Here is a 19,620-nt window from a genome sequence, read left to right as displayed (position 1 = left end):
ACTAGGGGGGAGCGAGGTTACAAGGTTGAATGGAGAGAACACACCTGGGCAGGCCAGGCGGGCGGCTCAGCAGAGGCAGAGGGCCGAGAGAGCAGTTTGGACTCCCTAGGTGTTTAAGGGAGTCTGTTTACCCGCCTCCCCCTCTCCTCCAGGACAAAAGATGGCGAGTCCTGGAAGAAGGGCTTGTTGGGTGAAAATTAGCGGATTCCTCCCCAGATTGGCTGGTGCAGGGCAGAGTAGGGGGGCTTCCCTTAGGGCGTCTGAGAGGGTTTTATTGCCCCACGTTATCAGGTAACCCATTTGGTCCTGAGGAGAGAGGATTCTCTTGGGGAAAGGGCTGGGGCCACCTGGGAGGTTCTCAGGGTCTGGGCAGGACTTGGAAGTGCCAGATGCTGGGCTTCTGGGGCTTCCGCAGTAGGTGCTGGTCTTCAGGCCTGTCTCACACACACATAGGCTCAATTTCTGACTTTCCTGCCTAACAGGCCCACCATGTCCCAGGCCTTTAATCCACTTCCACATGGGAGTGGTTAATTAGCCTGATTGGCAGGTGGGCACACAGGTGGGGCCAGGTAGGGGGATGCGGTCACACAGGGGGCGTGGTGAAGGCGTGGCTTCCAGCCCAAACCTGATCAGTTTTCTCCTGTCTGCCTGCCTACACCACCACCGGTGCCCTGCCATGCTCTTGGACTCCCCAGCCTCCGGAACTGCAAGCCAAACAAACTTCTGCTCTTTATAAACGACCCAGACACAGGTATTTTTTGCTAAAACAGCGGAAAACGGACTAAAAGGAGAAGTTCCAGATTTCTTTTGGCATGCAGCCCTGGGGGAGTGGCTCGACGCCGGCCGGCAGGGGGCGCCACGCTGTCCATCTGCTGGGCCTTGGTTTTCTCTGCACTGCCAGAGGTGGGAGCCGCGGGTCCCTGCAGGGTCTGTTTGTGAGCACGTCGGCTGCTCCCTTGCTCTCTTCTCTCTCTCCCCCCTCTCTCAGGCGTTCTTACTCTTCTGCAGCCACTGCGAACGCTTTCAAAGCCTGCAGGATGCAGATTAAGAAGAATAAAATCATTGAGCCATGAGAACAGTCCCTCGTGTGCAAGGCAGCCCCCAGAGCCCCTCTGTGAGCGGGTGGGACTGGCAGCTCGCCTCTGCCTCCTCACAGGGAAGCCGCCGCGGCTGAGGAGTCGGGTGGCACCACTGTGCCCGCCGTGGCACGTGGCAGGTGGCCCATCTCTGGGTCTGCTGGCCAGGACGGGAGGGGGCGAGAGCCCGTCTGCTCCAAAGAATGAGAGCCGTCACATCTGAGTGGCTTGAGGGCTCTTGCGGCTCAAGTCAAATTGAGATTTTTTTAAAAAAGCTTTTTATTGTGACTGCTATTAAAAATATGAGTAAGGGCTTATATGTATCAGGCACAATTCGGGTCTGATAACTCCTTTTTGCTTGTACGATCTGAGCTGGTAGAAAGCCCAGCACCCAGCCATTGCATCGCAGGAGCGCACAGGGCTATTTTTAGCTCCTCGCTGGCCGAGTGTTAAATCTCTGAGACTGGCCGGGAGGGGATGGAGCAGGCGAGCCCCGCTCTGTGTGCACCCCCTAGGCGCCAGGAGTGGGCGTGATGCTGCCCAAGGAGATACTCAGCCCGCAACCCTGCAAGGGCCCTACAGTGAGACCCAGGGGAGGAGCTGGAGCCGCGGGGCGGGGCTGGGCTGGGCTGCCAGGCCTCCGGAGGGGCTGTCCCGCCGGGGTTGCCTCTGCCCCTCCAGGACTCTGCCCCAGGAAGAACAACTGGGCCAAGACATGGAGGGTTCGAGGGTCCCAGCGCCACTCAAGGCGAGGGGGCTTCCTGCGAGGGGGCACAGGGCTCGTGGAGAGGATGAGGACGCCTCCCTGACGAGGCAGCGGGAGCTGGCCTGCGGCGGCCTGGCTCCAACTGTGCCGCCCTGTTCGAGCGTGTTCACGCGTGTTGTTATGGGCGTGCTCACGTGTGCTGTCATGAGTGGTCAGCATGGCTGGCCTTGATCTGTAAGCCTCCCAGGCTGGCGACCAAGGACACGACGCGCTGTCCAGAAAGAAACCTACCTCGGAGCCTCAGACCCATCCACCTCCTTGGCCTTGGTCTCCCCGTGAGGGAATGCAGGGTGACAGTGGTGTCACATGGGTTGAGGGTGGTCAGCGGGAGCATCCAGGCCGTGGCTGACTCGGATGATGGCAGAAGTCAGCTCAGATCTGCATCGGCAGAGGCTTTGCTCACTCCTCAGCTCCAGACCGGGGTCACCGCCTGGGCCCAGGAATTGGGGTCACCTGCAGGCCCCCCACTTGGCTGGCCAGGTCCTTGCCACAGCAGGGAATAGACAAGATGCAGCCCCAGGCAGGGAAGTCCGGAGGCAGGGAGGGAGCCGGACAGGGCTGCCCGGAGCACAGCCACGCCCCCTTCCAGATCTGCCCAGCGCGTGGCGTGGTCACTCTGCTCCCCGGGTGGGAGGGGGAAGGCTCTGGAACCATGCAGGCTGATCTGTGGCTTGAGTTCAGAGAGCAAGGAAGTTCCTGTCGCCATTGATGTAAACAGCTCCCCGGCTACCCAGCACGGAGGCTTCCCACCCCACACAGAAGACAGTGCTCTGGGTGCGGGCCACCCACTCATTCTTGAGTATGTGACGTTCTCGGCCACGTGGTAAATGCAGGCCAGGGCTGAGCCGCCGAGTCCCTGTGTGCAGAGTTCACTCACTGGCCGGTGGGAAGAAGAGACCAGAGAAGCAGTGACAAGGCCAGTGCCGGGAGACAAAGATTGAACCTCAGACTCGGGTTCCGGACCCTGCAGACCCGGGTCACCCCCAAGCTCTGCCGCCCCGTGGCTGCGTCACGCTGGGCCTTGTGGAACTTCCGCCAGCCTCAGTCATCCGACAGTTCACGGTACTGCCAGCTCAGTGGGTGGTTGGGGGCGTGAGATGAGTTTCTGCAACGCAGCGCTGGGTGGTGCCTGGCACGCAGTGAGGAGCCACCACCTGCACCTCCGTCTTTGAGGATGAGGGCGTGCTGCTTCAAGAAGGGGGCGTCGGTCTAAAGCTGGGCTCGTCGGCTTCGGCACCGTGGACATCCGGGGTCAGCGCCTTCCTGGTGGCAGAGCTGTGCTGGGCGCTGTAGGGCATTTGCCAGCATCCCTGGCCACGGGAGGCCACCAAAACTGTCCAGTGTCCCCGGGGACCAGAAGTGCTCGCAGGTGGTAACCTTGCTGTCAGCTGCGGAGGGAGTGAGGGCAGGAGCAGGGGGTGCCCCCCCGGAGTGAGGAGCGTGTCACGTGGGGAGCTGGGGTGGAACATCTGGGGACTTTGCCTGGACGTGGCACCAGCATCCAGACCCCCTCAGGGACGTGACGCACAAGACCCCACCTGCGTGGCCCTGTGCAGCTCTGCTTTTGTGAGACCGGACTTTTCATGCCGTCAGCCAACTCGAGGGGCATTGGAGAGCAGTCCCGCTCTGCCTGCTGCTCTGCTGGAGTTCCATCGTGGAGGTAGACTGTTCACGCTGACAGCGTGCCATCGTTGGCAGGAGCCAGTGGAAGACGGTTCCTGGTGCTTCCAGGGCCGGGAAGAGATCATGTGTTTCCGAAACAGTTTCTCTTCCACGATAACCCTGAACCGTGGAAGCGATCCTGTTGCTGCCTTCGCTCGGGCTGCAGGGGAAGACCGGAGCCCGTTCGTAGCCAGGGCAAGCACACGGCATCTTCGCCCATAAATCAGGCATTTTTTTCCTGCTTCCTTTTCCATTTTATTCCTCAGTTTAATCTTTGGCTTATTTTAAATTGCAAGATGGCGTATGGATTTTGCAAGTCACTTGAATCCTTTTTGGAGAAAAGTACGAAATTACTAATTTTTTTAAAAGTCAATGCAGAAATGTCTGTCTTCGTGCTGTTCTATGGCAATGCCCGGGCTGTGATTTGTGTCTTCAGAACCCACCACCTGCTCGCCCAATTCTCCAGACCCCTCCCTGGGTCGGGGTTACTGTGAGGGAACGCAGCTTTCCCATTCGGGCTCTGCCGGGTCCTGGGGCAGCGTGCAGCCCTATTGTGAGAACATAATTACAAGCAGCAGCACGGTGGACAATGCACAGAGCCGTGGACAGCAGACAGCTACAGAGAGACAAATAAAAGGCCGTCCTCTCCTCTCCAGCTCACATCAGGTTTCCTAGGGAGTGCAAGTCAGTAGCACAGGGCAAGGTATGGATGTGTAGCCAAAAACAGCCCAACCCGAATTCCAGAACTACCGCTTCCATCATTGTTCTTTGCATCTGGGGCTTCCGCTTTAGAATTCATCGCAGTCCACAAGTTTCCCCCGATAATTCATTTTGCTCCTCCCGTGAGTTCGGATGGAATGCTGAATGAGACGACAGTGTAGCTGTGAGCTGAAGACAGCAGAATGCAGCGGTTATGAACATAATGTTGCAATAGTCCAGCATCCATTGGAATACAAACAGCAGCTGCAGGAGGCGTGTGGTCCTTGAGTCCTGTGGTTTTGCTTTGGGCAGCTCTGCAGGAGCGGATACGCGGAACGCAGGTACACGGAACGTGGTCTCAGGTTACTGTTTCAGTTCACCTGGGGTGTGAGCGCACCCCCCGAAGTGCGCGTGTTGCAAAGTTAATCCTCAGGGTCCTGAGTTAGCGGTGTCAGATGCGAGGCCTTTCGGGGGCATCAGGGTTGAATGAGGTGATGAGGCTGGGGCTCCCGGGAGGGGGCTGGGGGCTTCATACCAGGGTTGGGGAACCTTTTTTCTGCCAAGGGCCACTTGGACATTTTTACCCTCACTTACAGGCCCCATGAATCTATCGGCTGAGCCGTCAGCCTGCTGCAGATGGGTGCAATTTGGGGTCCCAGGTGATTCTGCGTGCCCCACAGGTTGGGCGTTCCCCGCCCCCGCCTGTTAGGAAGAGGAGAGCCCCGAGCTGGTGGGCTCGCTCCGTCTCGCCGTGTGAGGCTTCGGCCCTGTCAGGAGGCCACGCGAGATGCTTGCCAAGTGCCCGCCCTGTGCTCTCCGAGCTCTCCCCGCCCCCCGCCGAACCCTGAGCCAAATAGACAGCTTTTTTTTTTTTTTTTTTTTTAATAAATGACCCAGCACCAGGCACTGCACTATAGCAACAGAAAACAGTGAACTCAGAAGCACAAGGTAAAGTAGCTTAAGTGAAAAAAACAACCCACTCGGGGCCGGCGCTGTGGCAGCAAGTAAAGCTGCCGCCTGCAGTGCCAGCATCCCATGTGGGCGCCGGTTCAAGTCTCGGCTGCTCCACTTCCAATCCAGCTCTCTGCTGTGGCCTGGGAAAGCAATGGAGGATGACCCAAGTCCTTGGGCCCCTGCACCCACGTGGGAGACCTGGAAGAAGCTCCTGGCTCCTGGCTTAGGATCGGCGCAGCTCCCACCATTGTGGCCATCTCGGGGAGTGAACCAGCAGATGGAAGACCTCTCTCTCTCTCTCTCTTTCTCTCTCTCTCTCTCTCTCGCTGCCTCTGCCTCTCTGTAACTCTGACTTTCAAATAAATAAATAAATCTTAAAAAAAAAAAACCGTTCTCACAGCCCATGGAAATACGACATTCGTGGGTGGTCTTTGTGCTGGCCAGGCTGGAGCCAGCACCTCCACTGGCCCCCCTCTCTCAGGACAGCTCTCTGCCCTGCGTGGCTCTGCAGGTCGGTCTGATCCACGCGTTTGGGTAACAGGGTCCTGGGCAGCCACTTGGCCCGTTGACCCTGGAGAGGGGACTTTTCTTTCGCATCTGCATAGCCCCAGGGAGCACCCGAGCATCCAGTGGAACACGCGGCCGCGCCTGGCCCGCCGCTGGTGGCCAGGGCGCGGGGCCTCCTGCTCATGCCGGACGCTTGCTATGGAGGAAGAGGAGCATGAAGCCCCTAACAGCACCAGGAACCCCTGAGCGGGGAAGGAGGATCTCACAGGAGTCGCACGCAGGGCACCGGCCGAGTTTTCTGTACGCGGCCCCTGAGTTGGGGACAGGCAGGCACAGCTGACGGCATCCAGAACTGGATCAGGACAATGAAACAACAACAGGCCGGGTAACTTGTCTGCAATAGCGGTTTCTTGGGCTCACGCCCCAGGATGTGGGGAGCATGAGGGCGTGGCGCCAGCCCCTGGCGAGGCCCCCCGGCTGGGCCTTCACCCAGGGGGAGGACACGTGTGCAGCCCCGCTCCCTCTTCCTTGTACGAAGCCACCAGCGCCACCCTGGCGGCCCCACCCGCCATGTCCTCACCCAGCTCTAAGTTGTTCCTGAAGGTTCCACCTCCAGTGACCGTGGACATAGGAATCTGGGAGCTTCAGGGGGACACAGCCTGACCCTGCTGGGTGGACAGAGGTTCTCCCAGGCCAGCAGCGCCAGGGGAGGCCCTCAGCGAGTGTCCACTGGCTTTGCTCCGCTTCCCCCACCCATTGCTTTGTGGAAGAGGAAGAAGCACAGGCCACTCCTCAGCTTGAACTCACGGCTGACTTCTCTGTTTCCCCGGAGCCGGGATCCAGAGCCTTCCTCGGGCCCACCCCACCCCGCCCCGGGCCCTACTGTCTCCCAGCCAGCCGCTGGCCACACCCCTCCTGGTGACCACCAGATGCTCCCAGCTTGGTCCTGCCCGGGAGCCCTCATGCCCCAGACAGCTGTCTCTACCTGTGGCTGTGCCAGCTCAGGGGGTCTCAGCGGGCCTCCCAGACCCCCTTCTAAATTAGCCCCGCCCCTTTTCCATGACCCCCTTGCTTCCTGGCCCCGTCACTCTCTGAATGTGTTCCTTGGCTAACTGATCCTGCTTTCTCCCCAGCCTGTTGCTCTGAGACCTCGCCCGCTGCCCACCTGGCACATGGAGGTGCTCACGAAGTGTTCGTTGATTGAGTATCTGATGTTGGCATGGTGACAAGCCAACAGATCGCTGAAATAGAACAGACATTAGGTTACAATAGACTTTTCTGTGTGTTTTTTAAAAACTCTTGGTTGGTAAAATATAATAAAAGTGGGCTAAAATTTTAAAAATAAAGTTTTCTGGGCAAACAATGGTTTGCCTTGAAACTTTCAGAAATGGGGTCCTTTGTCCCCAAACCAGAAGTACTGGGGGTCTCTGGGCAGGCTCGGGGGTAGTCCTGGGCCTTTGCTGCCCTCAGAGCACCCTGCGTGCCGTCCTGCCCTTGTGTCTGCCTCGCCCACAAAGACCAGCACTGTCACTCATGCCCGCCCCTGTCGGCGCTGACTCCCACACTGCGGGGTCAGCTTAGGGCTAACGGGCTACGAATGCACCTCCCAGCCTGGGTTCGTGCCGGGCCCCGCTGTGTGACCCTGGCCTGGAATGGCCCTCACTGGCAAAGGTTCCCCCAGGTGCTGTGCCCCAGCCCCAGCTGCAAGAGAACCAGCTGCCTGCTCCCCAGAAAGGCCCCCGACCACCAGCCCCTGCCTTGTGGGCAGCTGTGCACACCTGTGCCCTGAGTTTCTTGGTCCCAGTGTCCCCAGCGCACAGCCCAGCTGCTGCCCAAGGTGGCCGTTCCAGAAACGACTGGAACATTCGTGATTCGAGAGCTCAGAAAACGCCTACCCTCTTCCTTGCCCTGATTTGAACAACTGCAAATGATGACTGCGATGTGACCACTGGCCAGCCACTTCCGGTCTCCTGGACCCCCGTCTGTGCAGCAGGGGGCGTGTAGGCCCCTTCCAACACTGGGGCTCCCTCGTGTAGGTTAGGAACCCCTCTCCTGTGGCATCCGCCTGCACCAGGCCATCTCTGGAGCTGCACACCCGAGTTACAGCCTGTGTGTGCGTTCCAGCCACGACCAGCAGTGTGCAGTCCCACAGCCCAGTGCTCGCGTGGGGCACGGGCGCCGCGGGGGGCAGAGGTGCATCGCTGCAGGCTGGCCTCTGCGGATCCTGAGGACATCAGACTAAAGCTTCCGCTCGTGTCCAGTGCTGCTATTTGAACGTGTCTTTCTGAGTACTGACCCACGCTCAGTCCTCCTTTGCTATATAGGGAATGCGCTGGCCCCGACGACACAGAGGGAAGCCTTCCACTCCTCTCCCGTGGCACCAGGTCTCGGGCAGCGTGAGTGCTGTGCTCTGGGCCTCAGTTTGCGCTTCCGTAGAATGGGGGCAGTGATGTCGAGGATGTGGCTGGTTCTCCCCGCCCCTGACCCTCTGCGTCCCTCCTTGCCCCCAGGTACTCCTTCCAGGATGAGGAGGACATGTTCATGGTGGTGGACCTGCTGCTGGGGGGCGACCTGCGCTACCACCTGCAGCAGAGCGTCCATTTCACAGAGGCGGCGGTCAAGCTGTACATCTGCGAGCTGGCCCTGGCCCTGGAGTATCTGCAGCGCTACCGCATCATCCACAGGTACCCGGCGGGGGGCGTGGGGGGCACGGGCGCGGCGGCCGGCAGGAGAGGGTGCGGGGAGCGCTGTTCCGGCGGGGGGAGGGTCCTCGTCCCTGAAGTCGTCTGGAAGAGGCAGCGCGCGGAGGTGGTGAAGGTCAGGATAAGTTCATGACGGGACTGGCATTCTCCTGGCTTGTCGCCGAGTCAGGGTGGCCCCCCTTCCTGCCTGCACCCACCCCACTCTGCTCTTGGGGAGACTGGGACGTTCTGTCCCTGGTGTCTCGGGTCAGAGGGGTCACAGTGGCCTCCTGACCACGGGCGTAGCGCTGCTGTCTGCCGGTTTCCTGCACGAGGTCCTCTTGCCAGCCACAGAGCGGACACCTGCACGGGGGCCCGAACGCCGTGCCCTGTGGCCTTGTGCTGGTCCCCGCTGAGCTGCCTCTGCCTTACACGGTCTGTGGAAGACTTGCAGAAGACAGGGGCTGGAGCGTGTGTGCTGAGAGGGATGAAGCACACGCGTTTGCAGTTACGCTTTCTCCCTCCCAAAGCTCTCCTCAAATGACAATCAGGAATATTTGAAACATGACAAATCCATAAGAATGAGGAAAACCAAGCAGAGACCATAGCTGGGCATTAGGGGGCATTGGGAGGACGAGGTAGAGTGTAAGTCACTTGGGATCCCAGCCATGAATTTTGTCATGGGGAGCGCCGAGAACAGAGACTGGAGCATCCCCCAACGGCTCAGGACTGCGCAGCACCTGCCGTCCGTGAGGGGGCAGTGGAGGGTGAAGGAGGATGAACTGGCGGCAAGCCTCTTAGGAAATACGAAGGACTCCGGCCATTCTACACGCCCTACCCAACTGGACGGCGGTCCCTCCCTGCCCCAAGTGGTCATGGAAAGGTCGGCCGCTGAATACAGCTAAACCCAAGCCCCCCCCCGGGTTGGGATATTGGACTGAAACCAACAAGGTGATCTAAAAGGGACCAGAGAACGGTGCCTCCCTGCCATCGTCAGGAGATTCCGGCGACGGCCGAGGGGCTGGGACCCAGCGATTGTGACATCGGAGGTCGCCCGTGGCAGCTCGGAACGCAGCTCGTGGTCCGCAAGCTCCACTCAGGGGTTAGCAGCTCCCAGCCGGGTCAGCGACAACCACGGGCGGTCAGACACCCGGGAAATCGGCCACAAGCATCAAAGGGGAAAAGCAAAACTCGAGGTAAGCAAAGGCTCTGGAGACATCACACTCACTTGGGTCAGTTTTTGCGGAGGGACGGGAAGGCTTTGTGCCAGTGTAAAACAAGACGTCCACCTTTAATTCCGAGAACAGCGTCAGGCCTTTAGAAATTAAAGATGGAAAGTGCAAAGCTCTCAAGACGCATTGGAAGGTTGGTCTTTGTACTTTCCTATAAAGTGGAGCAAAAAGATAAGAAGAAAATGTGAGAGAAAAGATAAGAAAATTAGCCTACCAGCCCAGAAACCTCCACACCAGACAGAACAGCAAAAGCATAGAGGAAAAAGATCCTCAAACAACCTGCAATGCATGGGTTTCCGAACTGCAAGAACGTGCCAGGGCGCCGTGAGAAGGCTGGAAACAGACCCCCACACTCCTGGCGCGGTGGGCGTCCCCAGAAGAGCAGCAGGTCAGGCAGGCTGAAAACCTAGAGGGCTTGTGGGTTTCTCGGATGCTGGCAGGCAGGGCAGACGTGGCCGCCAACACGCACGAGCTGTGCCTCTCCCGCGGCGCGTGTCTCAGGAGCGGACCTCACAGCCACCTCTTCTCGAGCCGTGGGACAATGGGGTGGGTCTGACACGAAGGTGTGAGTCAAGGAGGGGGGCGGGAAAGCTGGGCTCCCGCGGATGCCGGACGGGCGCGAGCTCTGCCCGGTGGTGTAGCCCATTGCTGGTGCTGGTTCCGGTTCCAATCGGGGTGCGTTGCGAGACCCTGGAAGGGACTCCTGTAGAATAAGTGGACCAACAGAACTCCTGATGCAGCTGGCTTTCTTAGGAGGAGACCGATGAGCTCGTAAAGAATCCAAAGTCGCATTAGTGAGAAAATCACAAAAAAGCTCAATCATAAAAAAAAAAAAAAAAAAAAAAAAGCCAGGTATTAGTTGCAGGGAATGAAAACGTTGTGCAAGACGTCATCTCTGGAGAGCGCGTCTTACTGAGCGGACCGGCTCTGTCGTAATCCCCTAAATCCTGGGAGTCCACGGACCGGCGAGCAGCGCTCCGCTGGGGAATCAGAAGAGCAAAGACTTCTCAGTCCTCCTCTGGGTAGTGAGAAGCCTGGAATGAAACAGCAAAGGAAACCACACACCGTGAACAGGTACGGAGTCGGACGGCGGGAGTCCACCCTGGAGGGGCCGAAGGAATGGGGACGAACCGGTGGGCAGGAATGAGCCAGACGTTGTTGGGGTCATCCAGCTGGGGCCCATGAGCTATATTTGCGTGCGTAGCTTTGACCTACATCACAACACAAGGAAGGACAAGGAGACGAAAAATACGGTAGGGACTGTGCGGGGGTCCCAGCGGCTCAGCCACTCGGGGATGCAGGCTTGTGGCCCTGGGCGCTGTGGCTGCAGCCCCGGGCTGTGTGGACCAGAAGGGCAGCGCGTGGCACCTCGGAGGAGGTGCTGGGAGGGAGAGTTCTTCACTGATGAGTCATGTGTGTGTCATTCATGAATTAGCAAAAGCCTTCTCACCCTGGTGCGTGATAAATGGCCCATGTCCCTCCGACGCTGAGTCACCAGGATGCTGGTGAATAGATGTCAACTGTCCTGGGGCAGCGCGAGGGATAGGATGGGCAGAAAAGGGCGCGGTCGCCGTTACCGCACAGCTGGCTGGAGCCGTGCACCGAATTCCAGCAGATGCCTTCAAGTGGCTCTGATCCTCTGACTCACTGAGGAGGGCTAACTTGATGCGTCAGCTTGGCCCCGCAAAGGAACGCCCGCGGCGTGGGGAGACCTCCTTTCCGGGGTGTCTGTGCAGGTGTTTTGCAGAGAGATCAGCATTTGGAGAGGGGAACTGAAGGAGGCAGGTGGGTGGTGATCATCAAGCCTTCCTGGGCACGGACGGAACAAAAAGGCAGAGGAAGGGAGAAGGCACTGCTGCTGCCCGAGCGGAGTCGTCACCTGGGTGGGTTCTAGTCCTGGTCGGGGCGCCGGATTCTGTCCCGGTTGCCACTCTTCCAGGCCAGTTCTCTGCTGTGGCCAGGGAGTACAGTGGAGGATGGCCCAAGTGCTTGGGCCCTGCACTCCATGGGAGACCAGAGAAGCACCTGGCTCCTGGCTTTGGATCAGCACGGTGCGCCGGCCACAGCGCGCCAGCTGTGGCGGCCATTGGAGGGTGAACCAACGGCAAAGGAAGACCTTTCTCTCTGTCTCTCTCTCTCTCACTATCCACTCTGCCTGTCAAAAATAAATAAATTAATTAATTAATTAATTAAATAAAATGCATCTCAGGGCATAGCTGGTGTGTGTGATAGTAACCGAGCAGAAAAGTGCTGCCATAGGTTCCACGTACATTATTGCTCAAAGCACTGAGAACGGCTTTTCATGGCATTTGAACTGGGCTTTTGTGTTTTCAGTAGCCAAGCAGCGTGCCAGCCCCTAGGAGGGAACGGGTGAGACTGCCCTGTGCCTGAGCAGCGTCCCAGGTCCAGGAGGCACCTGTTCCAGGGACCAAATGGCTGCCACCCAGGGCGGGGACGGTGACAGAATGCCACACAGCAGCCTGTAGGAGCTCTGAGGAGGGAGCCGGACCCAGCCTGGGGTGGGGAGGGGGGCGGGGCTCGGAGCGGGCAGGGAAGGCTTCCTGTGCCGCCTTGGTCTGGGATTTGCGGGACAATCAGGGAATATCAGAGAAGCGAAGGCAGGCGCTGGGCAGAGGAGCCTGAATGGGGGGGGGGGGCGGGGGGGGGTCCCTGTGTGGGCCGAGGCGGCGGCTGTACGTCCAGGAGGACACTGTTGGTTTCGGCGTGTTGAGGCGTTGGAGTCTGGCAGTGGTGTGGTCCAGTTTGTCAGAAAGACTGATGGTTTTGGAAGCCCCGAAGGTTCGTCACCGTCACCAGGGCAGGATTCCTGGACCGGGTGTACACAAGGAACAGGTCAGACAAAATCAAATGAACAGCCGCAACCACCACGAGTCAGACGTTCTCGGCGTTCCTTTACGCAGATGGATAGGAGATGGAGTGTGCATGTGTATGCATGTGCGTGTGTATTTGCATTCATGTGTGTGTGTGTGACATATGTGTGTATATGCACCTGTGGGTGTACCCATGCAGATGTCAGGTGTTAGTATATATATATATATACTATATATACTATATATATATATATATATAAGGGTATTGTTTGTCGATACACACATATATAAGCGTTATCTCATGTAATCCTCACAGTAATAAAATGAACGAGGGACTCTGGTGACCCCCACTGTGCCGAGGGGCTGGGTGATTGCCCGGGACGCCCAGCTGGCCTACTCTGGCCTCAGACCCCAGGTGGTGACCACTGAACTCTAGGACTCTTCTGGTTCGGGGTGTACGGAGCTCTTCCCAACGTGCCTGAGTGAGTGAGAACGCGTGTATGAACACGCACATGAGCAGGTTTGCATCTCATCGGCCCCTCGCCACCACCCCCGGGGAGGGCACCAGCCTGCGGTCCAGGTGAGGCAGCCGAGGTTTCCTTGCCTGAGTCGGGGGCACTGTAGTGAGCAGCGGCCCGGGGTCACAGCTGGCGTCTGACCGCAGCCAAAGGCTCTCTCCCGCTCCACCCCCTGCCACCTCCCCAGACGCAGAAGGATCACGGAGGCTGCACCCTGTCCATGTCACATCCAGCTGGTCCCCAGACAGAGCCGGAGCAGGGACAAGAGCCCCCTGCAGAGGGCACCCTGGCTGGCCGCCCTTTCCCTAAGCTGGGACCCCAGGCCGGCCCCCAGCCCCGTCCTCTCCCGCACCCTGTCTGCTTCCTGGCTGGCTTCTTTCTCACCCCAGTTGCTAATGACCAGGTGTTCATTACTGCTTCTCAGAGGCCACAGAACAGACCTGCCTCCCCCGTACTCCCCCCGGGGCTGGCACGTTCCCCGCCCCATTCACCTGCCTGTCTTCCACACTGTCAGAGTGCATGGCCCAGGGCAGGGGCTGCTTAACCACTCCTGAGTCAGGGAAGGAAGAAGAGGGGAGGGAAGCCCCTTTGAGGTTGGATCCCTGGTGTTACATTCCTGCCACGTTCCGCATGCGCTCCATTATAGGGTCGTGAACCTTGTGACACGTGAGGTCGTGGCTTAAACCCCTCGCTGTGGTTTGGGTGTGGATCGTCCGCTCGCCCGAGGGCCATGTGCTGGGAGCTTGGTCCCCAGGGTGGTGCTGGGGCGGGAGTGGCGGGACCCCCTCGTTAGTTCCTGCAAGAGTGGGTTGTTGTCAGAACGGCAAGCCTGCCCCCAGCCGCTTGGCCTCCCATCTCCCGGGGTGACGCCCTCCCCCTCATCTGCACATGGCTGTCTCTCTGCTGGTGACACAGCCAGCGGGCCCTCACCAGAGGCCCCAGACTTGCAGCCTCCAGAACCCTGGGTGGGTCGAGCTCTTCTTTCTGTACGCAGTGTGCAGCCTCGGGTTCTTTGTTTCAGCAACAGGAAGTGGCCTGGAGACTTCTGTCCATCAGGAGATAAAGAAGGCGCATGTGGAGGCTGCGGGAGGCTGCGGGGCCGGCGGGCGGGTGCTGGTGCCCTGCGTCTGCCCACGGAGTACAGAGGAGCTGATTTGAAACAAACTCCCGCTCCAGGCACCTGTCACGAGGCCCCTCCCTCCATGCTTCCCCAGAGAGGCCTCTAAAACCATCGCCTCCATATCACACATTCAGGTTTATCTCTATTTCCCGGATACCTACTACAAGTCCCAGCACACAGGAGGCGTTAAATAAATGTGTGTGCCTTGAACGAATGATTGAGGCCCGAGAAACTGACAGGGTTTACTCAGGTTGTGAGTTCCTTCTGCCCCGGGAGGCTCTGAAGGACATCAAATCTCAGATATAGATAGCCAGTATGTAATTAGCACCCACTGTGTGCCAGACAGGAAAATGGGAGCCATGATGCATTACCCACTCCATAAGCATGCGTGGGGCACCTGCCGTGCCTGCCACTAGGCCCACAGTCGGCCCCAGGAGACAGGTGTGCGACCACCGGCTCAGCACGCTGGGGAAGTGCTGAGTCATGGCACCCTGGCTGTGCTGTGAGGGTGAAATTTGGCCTCAAGAATTAGCCAGGCTTCCACGCCAGGATGACACCTGGATTGGGCCATTTGGGGAAAAGACAAATGAAAGGTCCTGGGGCTGCCTGAACGTTTGCTGGTGGTGGTGGAAATCGACAGCCCTTTGGGGAAGACACGTGGCCACAGGAATCAGACTCCTTTTGAACTCACACACTTTGGTGAGTGTCACTTCTTGGAATGTAACCTAGAGTCTTCGCCTCTCTGCCTTAAGTCTGAGAGCATTTAGGGCAGCACCGTGTGTGATGACCAGTGCATTTGAAAGAATCTAAAGGAAAGGAATTGGCTTAGGAAACCATTAAGATGCTAGGAGACTGTAACACTTTCGAATATTGTACTTACTATGGAGACCCTGCACTGGGTGGAAGGGGCTGTTTTGACACTCTTTAGAGAAAACTATACCTTATAAATTTGCACGACTGTAACAAGATGTCTGCTTATTAAACAAAAAAGAGTAAAAATCGGTTTCCCAATGCATTAGGTTGAAGGGAGGCTCACTATAATTTCACTTTTTATCTTTTTTCTATTTTAAAATTGCCTTTAATCAGCATGTCACCCCTTTAATGAGAAAATCAAAGCACAATTAACTCTCTCTAAAGGGACGGTGCTTGCAAAGCACGAGGTAAGATTGCACTACCTGGTTAGAATCCTGGACCATCCAGTAAGCCAGCAGAGAAATCACCCGCAAAAAAGTTCATCTCATCCTGCCGTAGTCTTGGCCTCTTTAAAATGGGCTTTAGGGCAATGGAATGAGATGATCCACAGAGAATCAAGCACAGCTTTGCCTTGTCCATACTAAGCCCTCAACAAGGTTGGCACTAAATAACTGACACAACCTTTTGTTTTTAGCTTTGTTCTTTGTTTCAGAAGAGTTTTAAAGCTGCAAAACAAAAATTGGGAAGTAGCACAAAGAGTTTCCAAATTCCCCACCCCACCTCCCCTATTATTTATATCTCGTTCTCGTGTGATTTATTTATCAAAGTCGATGGCCTACACCCAGCTTCCTCTATTTAATCCAAACTCCCTCTCTGTCCCTACCCTTCCCACCACTATTAATCTATCTGTCCCCAGACGCCTTCCGTCTTTGTTGTACAAAAACTAAGCTACAGTTCCCGTGAGGTGGAGGGGAAGCCACCCCAGCCGTCCTCCTCCACGACCCTGTGGTCCCGGCGCCATATCTGCAGAAATAAACATCCACGTGGAGAGAAACCTGAAGACGTGCACACTGTCGTTGGAATGGAAACCCCAGTGCAGGCTCGGGAGGAAGCTCGTCACTCCTAGGCACAGAGCTTTGCTTTGCTCTCTTTCAGGGGAGCGTGTTGAGGATTTATGGTTTTGTGATGATGGAAGCGTGAGATACAGGAGAATCCAATTTATTCCTTGAAGGGACTGTTCCGTCTCCTGTGTACAGAGTGCACCGCGGTTGGGTAGAGAGTGTTTATGTTAGATAATAAATTTTGAAAATGGAGTACTGAGTCTCAGCGTAGCATCGGAGAAACTGGAGTGAAATCCGAAGCAGAGTATGAAAGCTGGAAACACGGCTCCGAAGGCGCCAGTAAGTTAGAGGCTGCTGTACGGGGGCTGTTCGGAAGCAAGAGGCCGGATCGGTGTCGGGAAGTCGGGGCCGCCGGTTTGGAAATGGCTGCTCGCAGTGAGAGCACCAAGGGCTCTGAGCTTTATCCCAGTGCTGCCCCAACCCCTTCCCAAGTAGGGTCCTGCACTCACCCATCCGGTCTTGCAGTCCCCGATACAGGAGACATCAAGGCTTGGTATCAGAGAGAGACAAGAAGACCGAAAACCCTCGACCCTAGGATGCCTCTGTCATGGAAGGATCCACTGGTTATTGACAGGACTAATTACCATATTTGGGCTCTTACCGCAGACGCTAGGACACACAACACACGCACACACACACACACACTCACACTCAAGATACACAGGATATATCATATTGTGACCCAGCGCCTCTGCCCCACCCCTATGTTGAAAGGGAGGAAAATACGGTGCTAGAAAGGATGTGTAGGGGCTGAGTCCTCAGAGTTCCGAGGACTGAGATAGCCCGTGTGCGTTAGGCGTTGCCTGGGCTCGTGGAGGAGCTGGGATTGGAAGCCTGATGAGTGTTTTGACAGGTGCGAATGATGAAGAACAGCTTTCCAGGCCGAGGAGCTGCCAAGGAAGGGTCGGCAGATTCAGCCACCCACAAGTGCTGTACTGGGGCTTACTTCAAGTCTTCCTGTGCAGGAACTTGAGGGCGAGGTTAGTAAATGTGGGCTTCATCTGGTAACAACTGCCACAAACATTGCTGAAGTAGTTCCTTAAAGGAAAATGGGAATCCAAGTGAGGAAAGAAAAGAGGAAAGTGGTATAAATTTCTGTATTTGCAGGCTGGTGTCCTGTTATTTCACTTGGCTCTTCTCCCTTGTGCCTTGCAGTCTTGGAGAAGCTGTGGTGTTCATTCATCCACACATTCATCCTTCCACCCATCATCTCTCCTTTCATCCACACACCGTCCATCGGCTGATCCTACACCCGTTCACCCATCTACCCCCTCCTCCCTCCAGTGGTGACTCACTGGGTACCCGTGTCGCACCAGGATAAGAATGCGACAGTGAACACTGATCCGGTCTGCCCTCCTCGAGCGTCATTCCGGTGGAGGGAGGCAGCCAACAGACAACGTGCATGAGTCGGTGCTGTGAGACGTGAGGGCTGTTCTTTCACGTGGAAGAGTCAGAGATGGACCATCTGATACAGGAACATGTGAGCCAAGAGCTGCAGAACATGAGGGCGAGATGTGGGGATCTAAAGTCACCGTTTCTAGGCAGAGGAGTCGAGGTTGCAAGATGAGAGTGAGCATGCCACCGTGACTAGAGTAGCGTGGACAATGGCAGAGCGGTAGGAGCCCGGGCCAGGGGCAGAACATGAGACAGAGGGTAGCAGACTCATCAGCTCGACTTTGTCCCGACAGAGGGGAGAGATGCTGCTGGGGTTTCAGTGGAGGCGTGACATGATGTGATCTGTGCTGCAGGCTGCAGCTTCACACAGGACGATTCTGCCTGCCGTAAGGATGTTGGACTGTAGGGAGGGGAGCAGCCTCCCTTCCCTATAGACTGAAAGGAGGCAACGGATCCTGGTGCAGATCGCAGGAGCATTCCAACAGCAGCTCGGATAACCTGTCCCACCGTCTCCTTTGACCAAGCCAGCCGCAGTTCCATTAACTGAAAATATGAAGACTCAAGGAATACTTGTTGTGCATTTATAGTTTTACTATGAACTGCCATTTCCAGTGCTACATTCTAGGGCGACAGAACTGGCGCAAAACCATGTCAACAGCCCTCAGAGTGCTCCGCAGTTAGAAAAGGCTCACAGACTAAAATAAAAGGAGGAGAATGTCACGTGCTTTGAGAGAGAAATCCCTAAGGCAGGGAGAGTCACTGTGGAGCAGCTTAGGTGGGGTGTGCAGGTGCTAGGAGACAGCCCTCCGTGGAGTAGGGGGTGTGTGTGCCGTGCTTGGAGACCCTGCTTGGTTTCTGATCGCTGGAGATGCTGTGAGTTGGGGTGGGGGAGGTACTGATGCAGGAGACTCGGGTATGTTTGGGAGGTGTCGATTAGACGGCTTCATAGTTGGGTAAAGCATGTAACTGGAAAGCGAGCTAGCGAGTTTCTTTGGTAAAACGCACTGAACACTGAGTCTGCCACCTTAGTTATTCTTGAGTGCACGGTGGTTGGCATTCACAACGCTGTGCGACCAGGCTTTGGGACTCTTCATCTCGCACGACCCTGCATTCCCGGTCCCCCAGTGGTGGCAGCCGCCATTCTTCCTTCTGCCTCCGTGGATCTGAGTGTGCGGGGCCTGCACACAAGGGGAGCCAGGCAGGCAGACTTCAGACTTCTCCCCGCTGGACTCACTTCACTTGACAAATTCAGGTGTGGCAAGTGTCAGGATTCTCTTCCTTTTCTTTTTTCTTCCTTCCTTCCTTCCTTCCTTCTTTCCTTCCTTCCTTCCTTCCTTCCTTCCTTCCTTCCTTCCTTCCTTCCTTCCTTTCTTGACAGGCAGAGTGGACAGAGAGAGAGAGACAGAGAGAAAGGTCTTCCTTTTGCCATTGGTTCACCCCACAATGGCTGTTGCAGCTGGTGCTGCGCTGATCCGAAGCCAGGAGCCAGGTGCTTCTCCTGGTCTCCCATGTGGGTGCAGGGACCCAAGCACTTGGGCCATCCTCCACTGCACTCCCTGGCCACAGCAGAGAGCTGGCCTGGAAGAGGGGCAACCGGGACAGAATCCGGCACCCTGACCAGGACTAGAACCTGGGATGCTGGCGCCACAGGCGGAGGATTAGCCTAATGAGCTGCGGCGCTGGCCTTCTTCCTTTTCAAGATGGAATAATACTTCTTTATGGGTACTTTCCACATGTTGCTTATATATTCATATTTTGGTAGATATTTAGGTTGTTTGTACCTTTCAGCTGTAGGAATAATGCTATTATGTACAGTTTTGGGACTTTGCTCTGAGTTATATTGGGAATATCCTCAGGAGTGGAATTGCTGGATCATGCAGTGATTCTTCTTGTTAAGATTTATTTATTTGAGTTACACAGAGAGAGAAGGAGAGACAGAGAGTGAAAGAGAGAGCGAGCGAGAGGTCTTCCATCTGCTGGTTCACTCCCCAGTTGGCTGCAGCTGCTGGAGCTGAGTTGATCCAAAGCCAGGAGCCAGGAGCTTCTTCCAGGTCTCCCACGGGTGCAGGGCCCAAGCACTTGGCCACCTTCCACTGCCTTCCCGGGCCACAGCAGGGAGCTGGATTGGAAGCGGAGCACCCAGGACTCAAACCAGTACCCATATGGGATGCAGGCACTGCAGGCAGTGGCTTTAACCACTACACCACAGTGCCGGCCCTTAGTTAATTCTATTATTTCTTTTTTGAAGAACCATGTTGACTAGAGGAGCTTCAACTTCTGGACTAAAGAATTCAGACGTGTTTGTTTTGGCTAACGGGGAGATAACAAGTGTCCTTGGGAAGGTACACTAAGCAGATATTTTAAA

The 19,620-nt window shown here is 56.6% G+C and overlaps 1 protein-coding gene across 1 annotated transcript in view; it reads left to right on the top strand.

Annotated features, from left to right (window-relative positions):
- STK32B (serine/threonine kinase 32B) overlaps positions 1-19,620 on the top strand; it is a 257,275-nt gene that overhangs the window by 176,750 nt on the left and 60,905 nt on the right. The window contains exon 4 of the mRNA XM_051829718.3: positions 8,175-8,348. Coding sequence (XP_051685678.3) covers positions 8,175-8,348 — 174 coding nt within the window. The remainder of the gene's footprint in view (positions 1-8,174; positions 8,349-19,620) is intronic.

The sequence above is a fragment of the Oryctolagus cuniculus genome, chromosome 2 (genome assembly GCF_051225735.1).
Source record: "Oryctolagus cuniculus isolate XC-2025 breed Fujian yellow rabbit chromosome 2, ASM5122573v1, whole genome shotgun sequence".
Lineage (NCBI taxonomy): Eukaryota > Metazoa > Chordata > Mammalia > Lagomorpha > Leporidae > Oryctolagus > Oryctolagus cuniculus.
The sequence above is the reverse complement of the archived record's forward strand: the minus strand, read 5'-3'. Positions and strand labels throughout refer to the sequence as shown.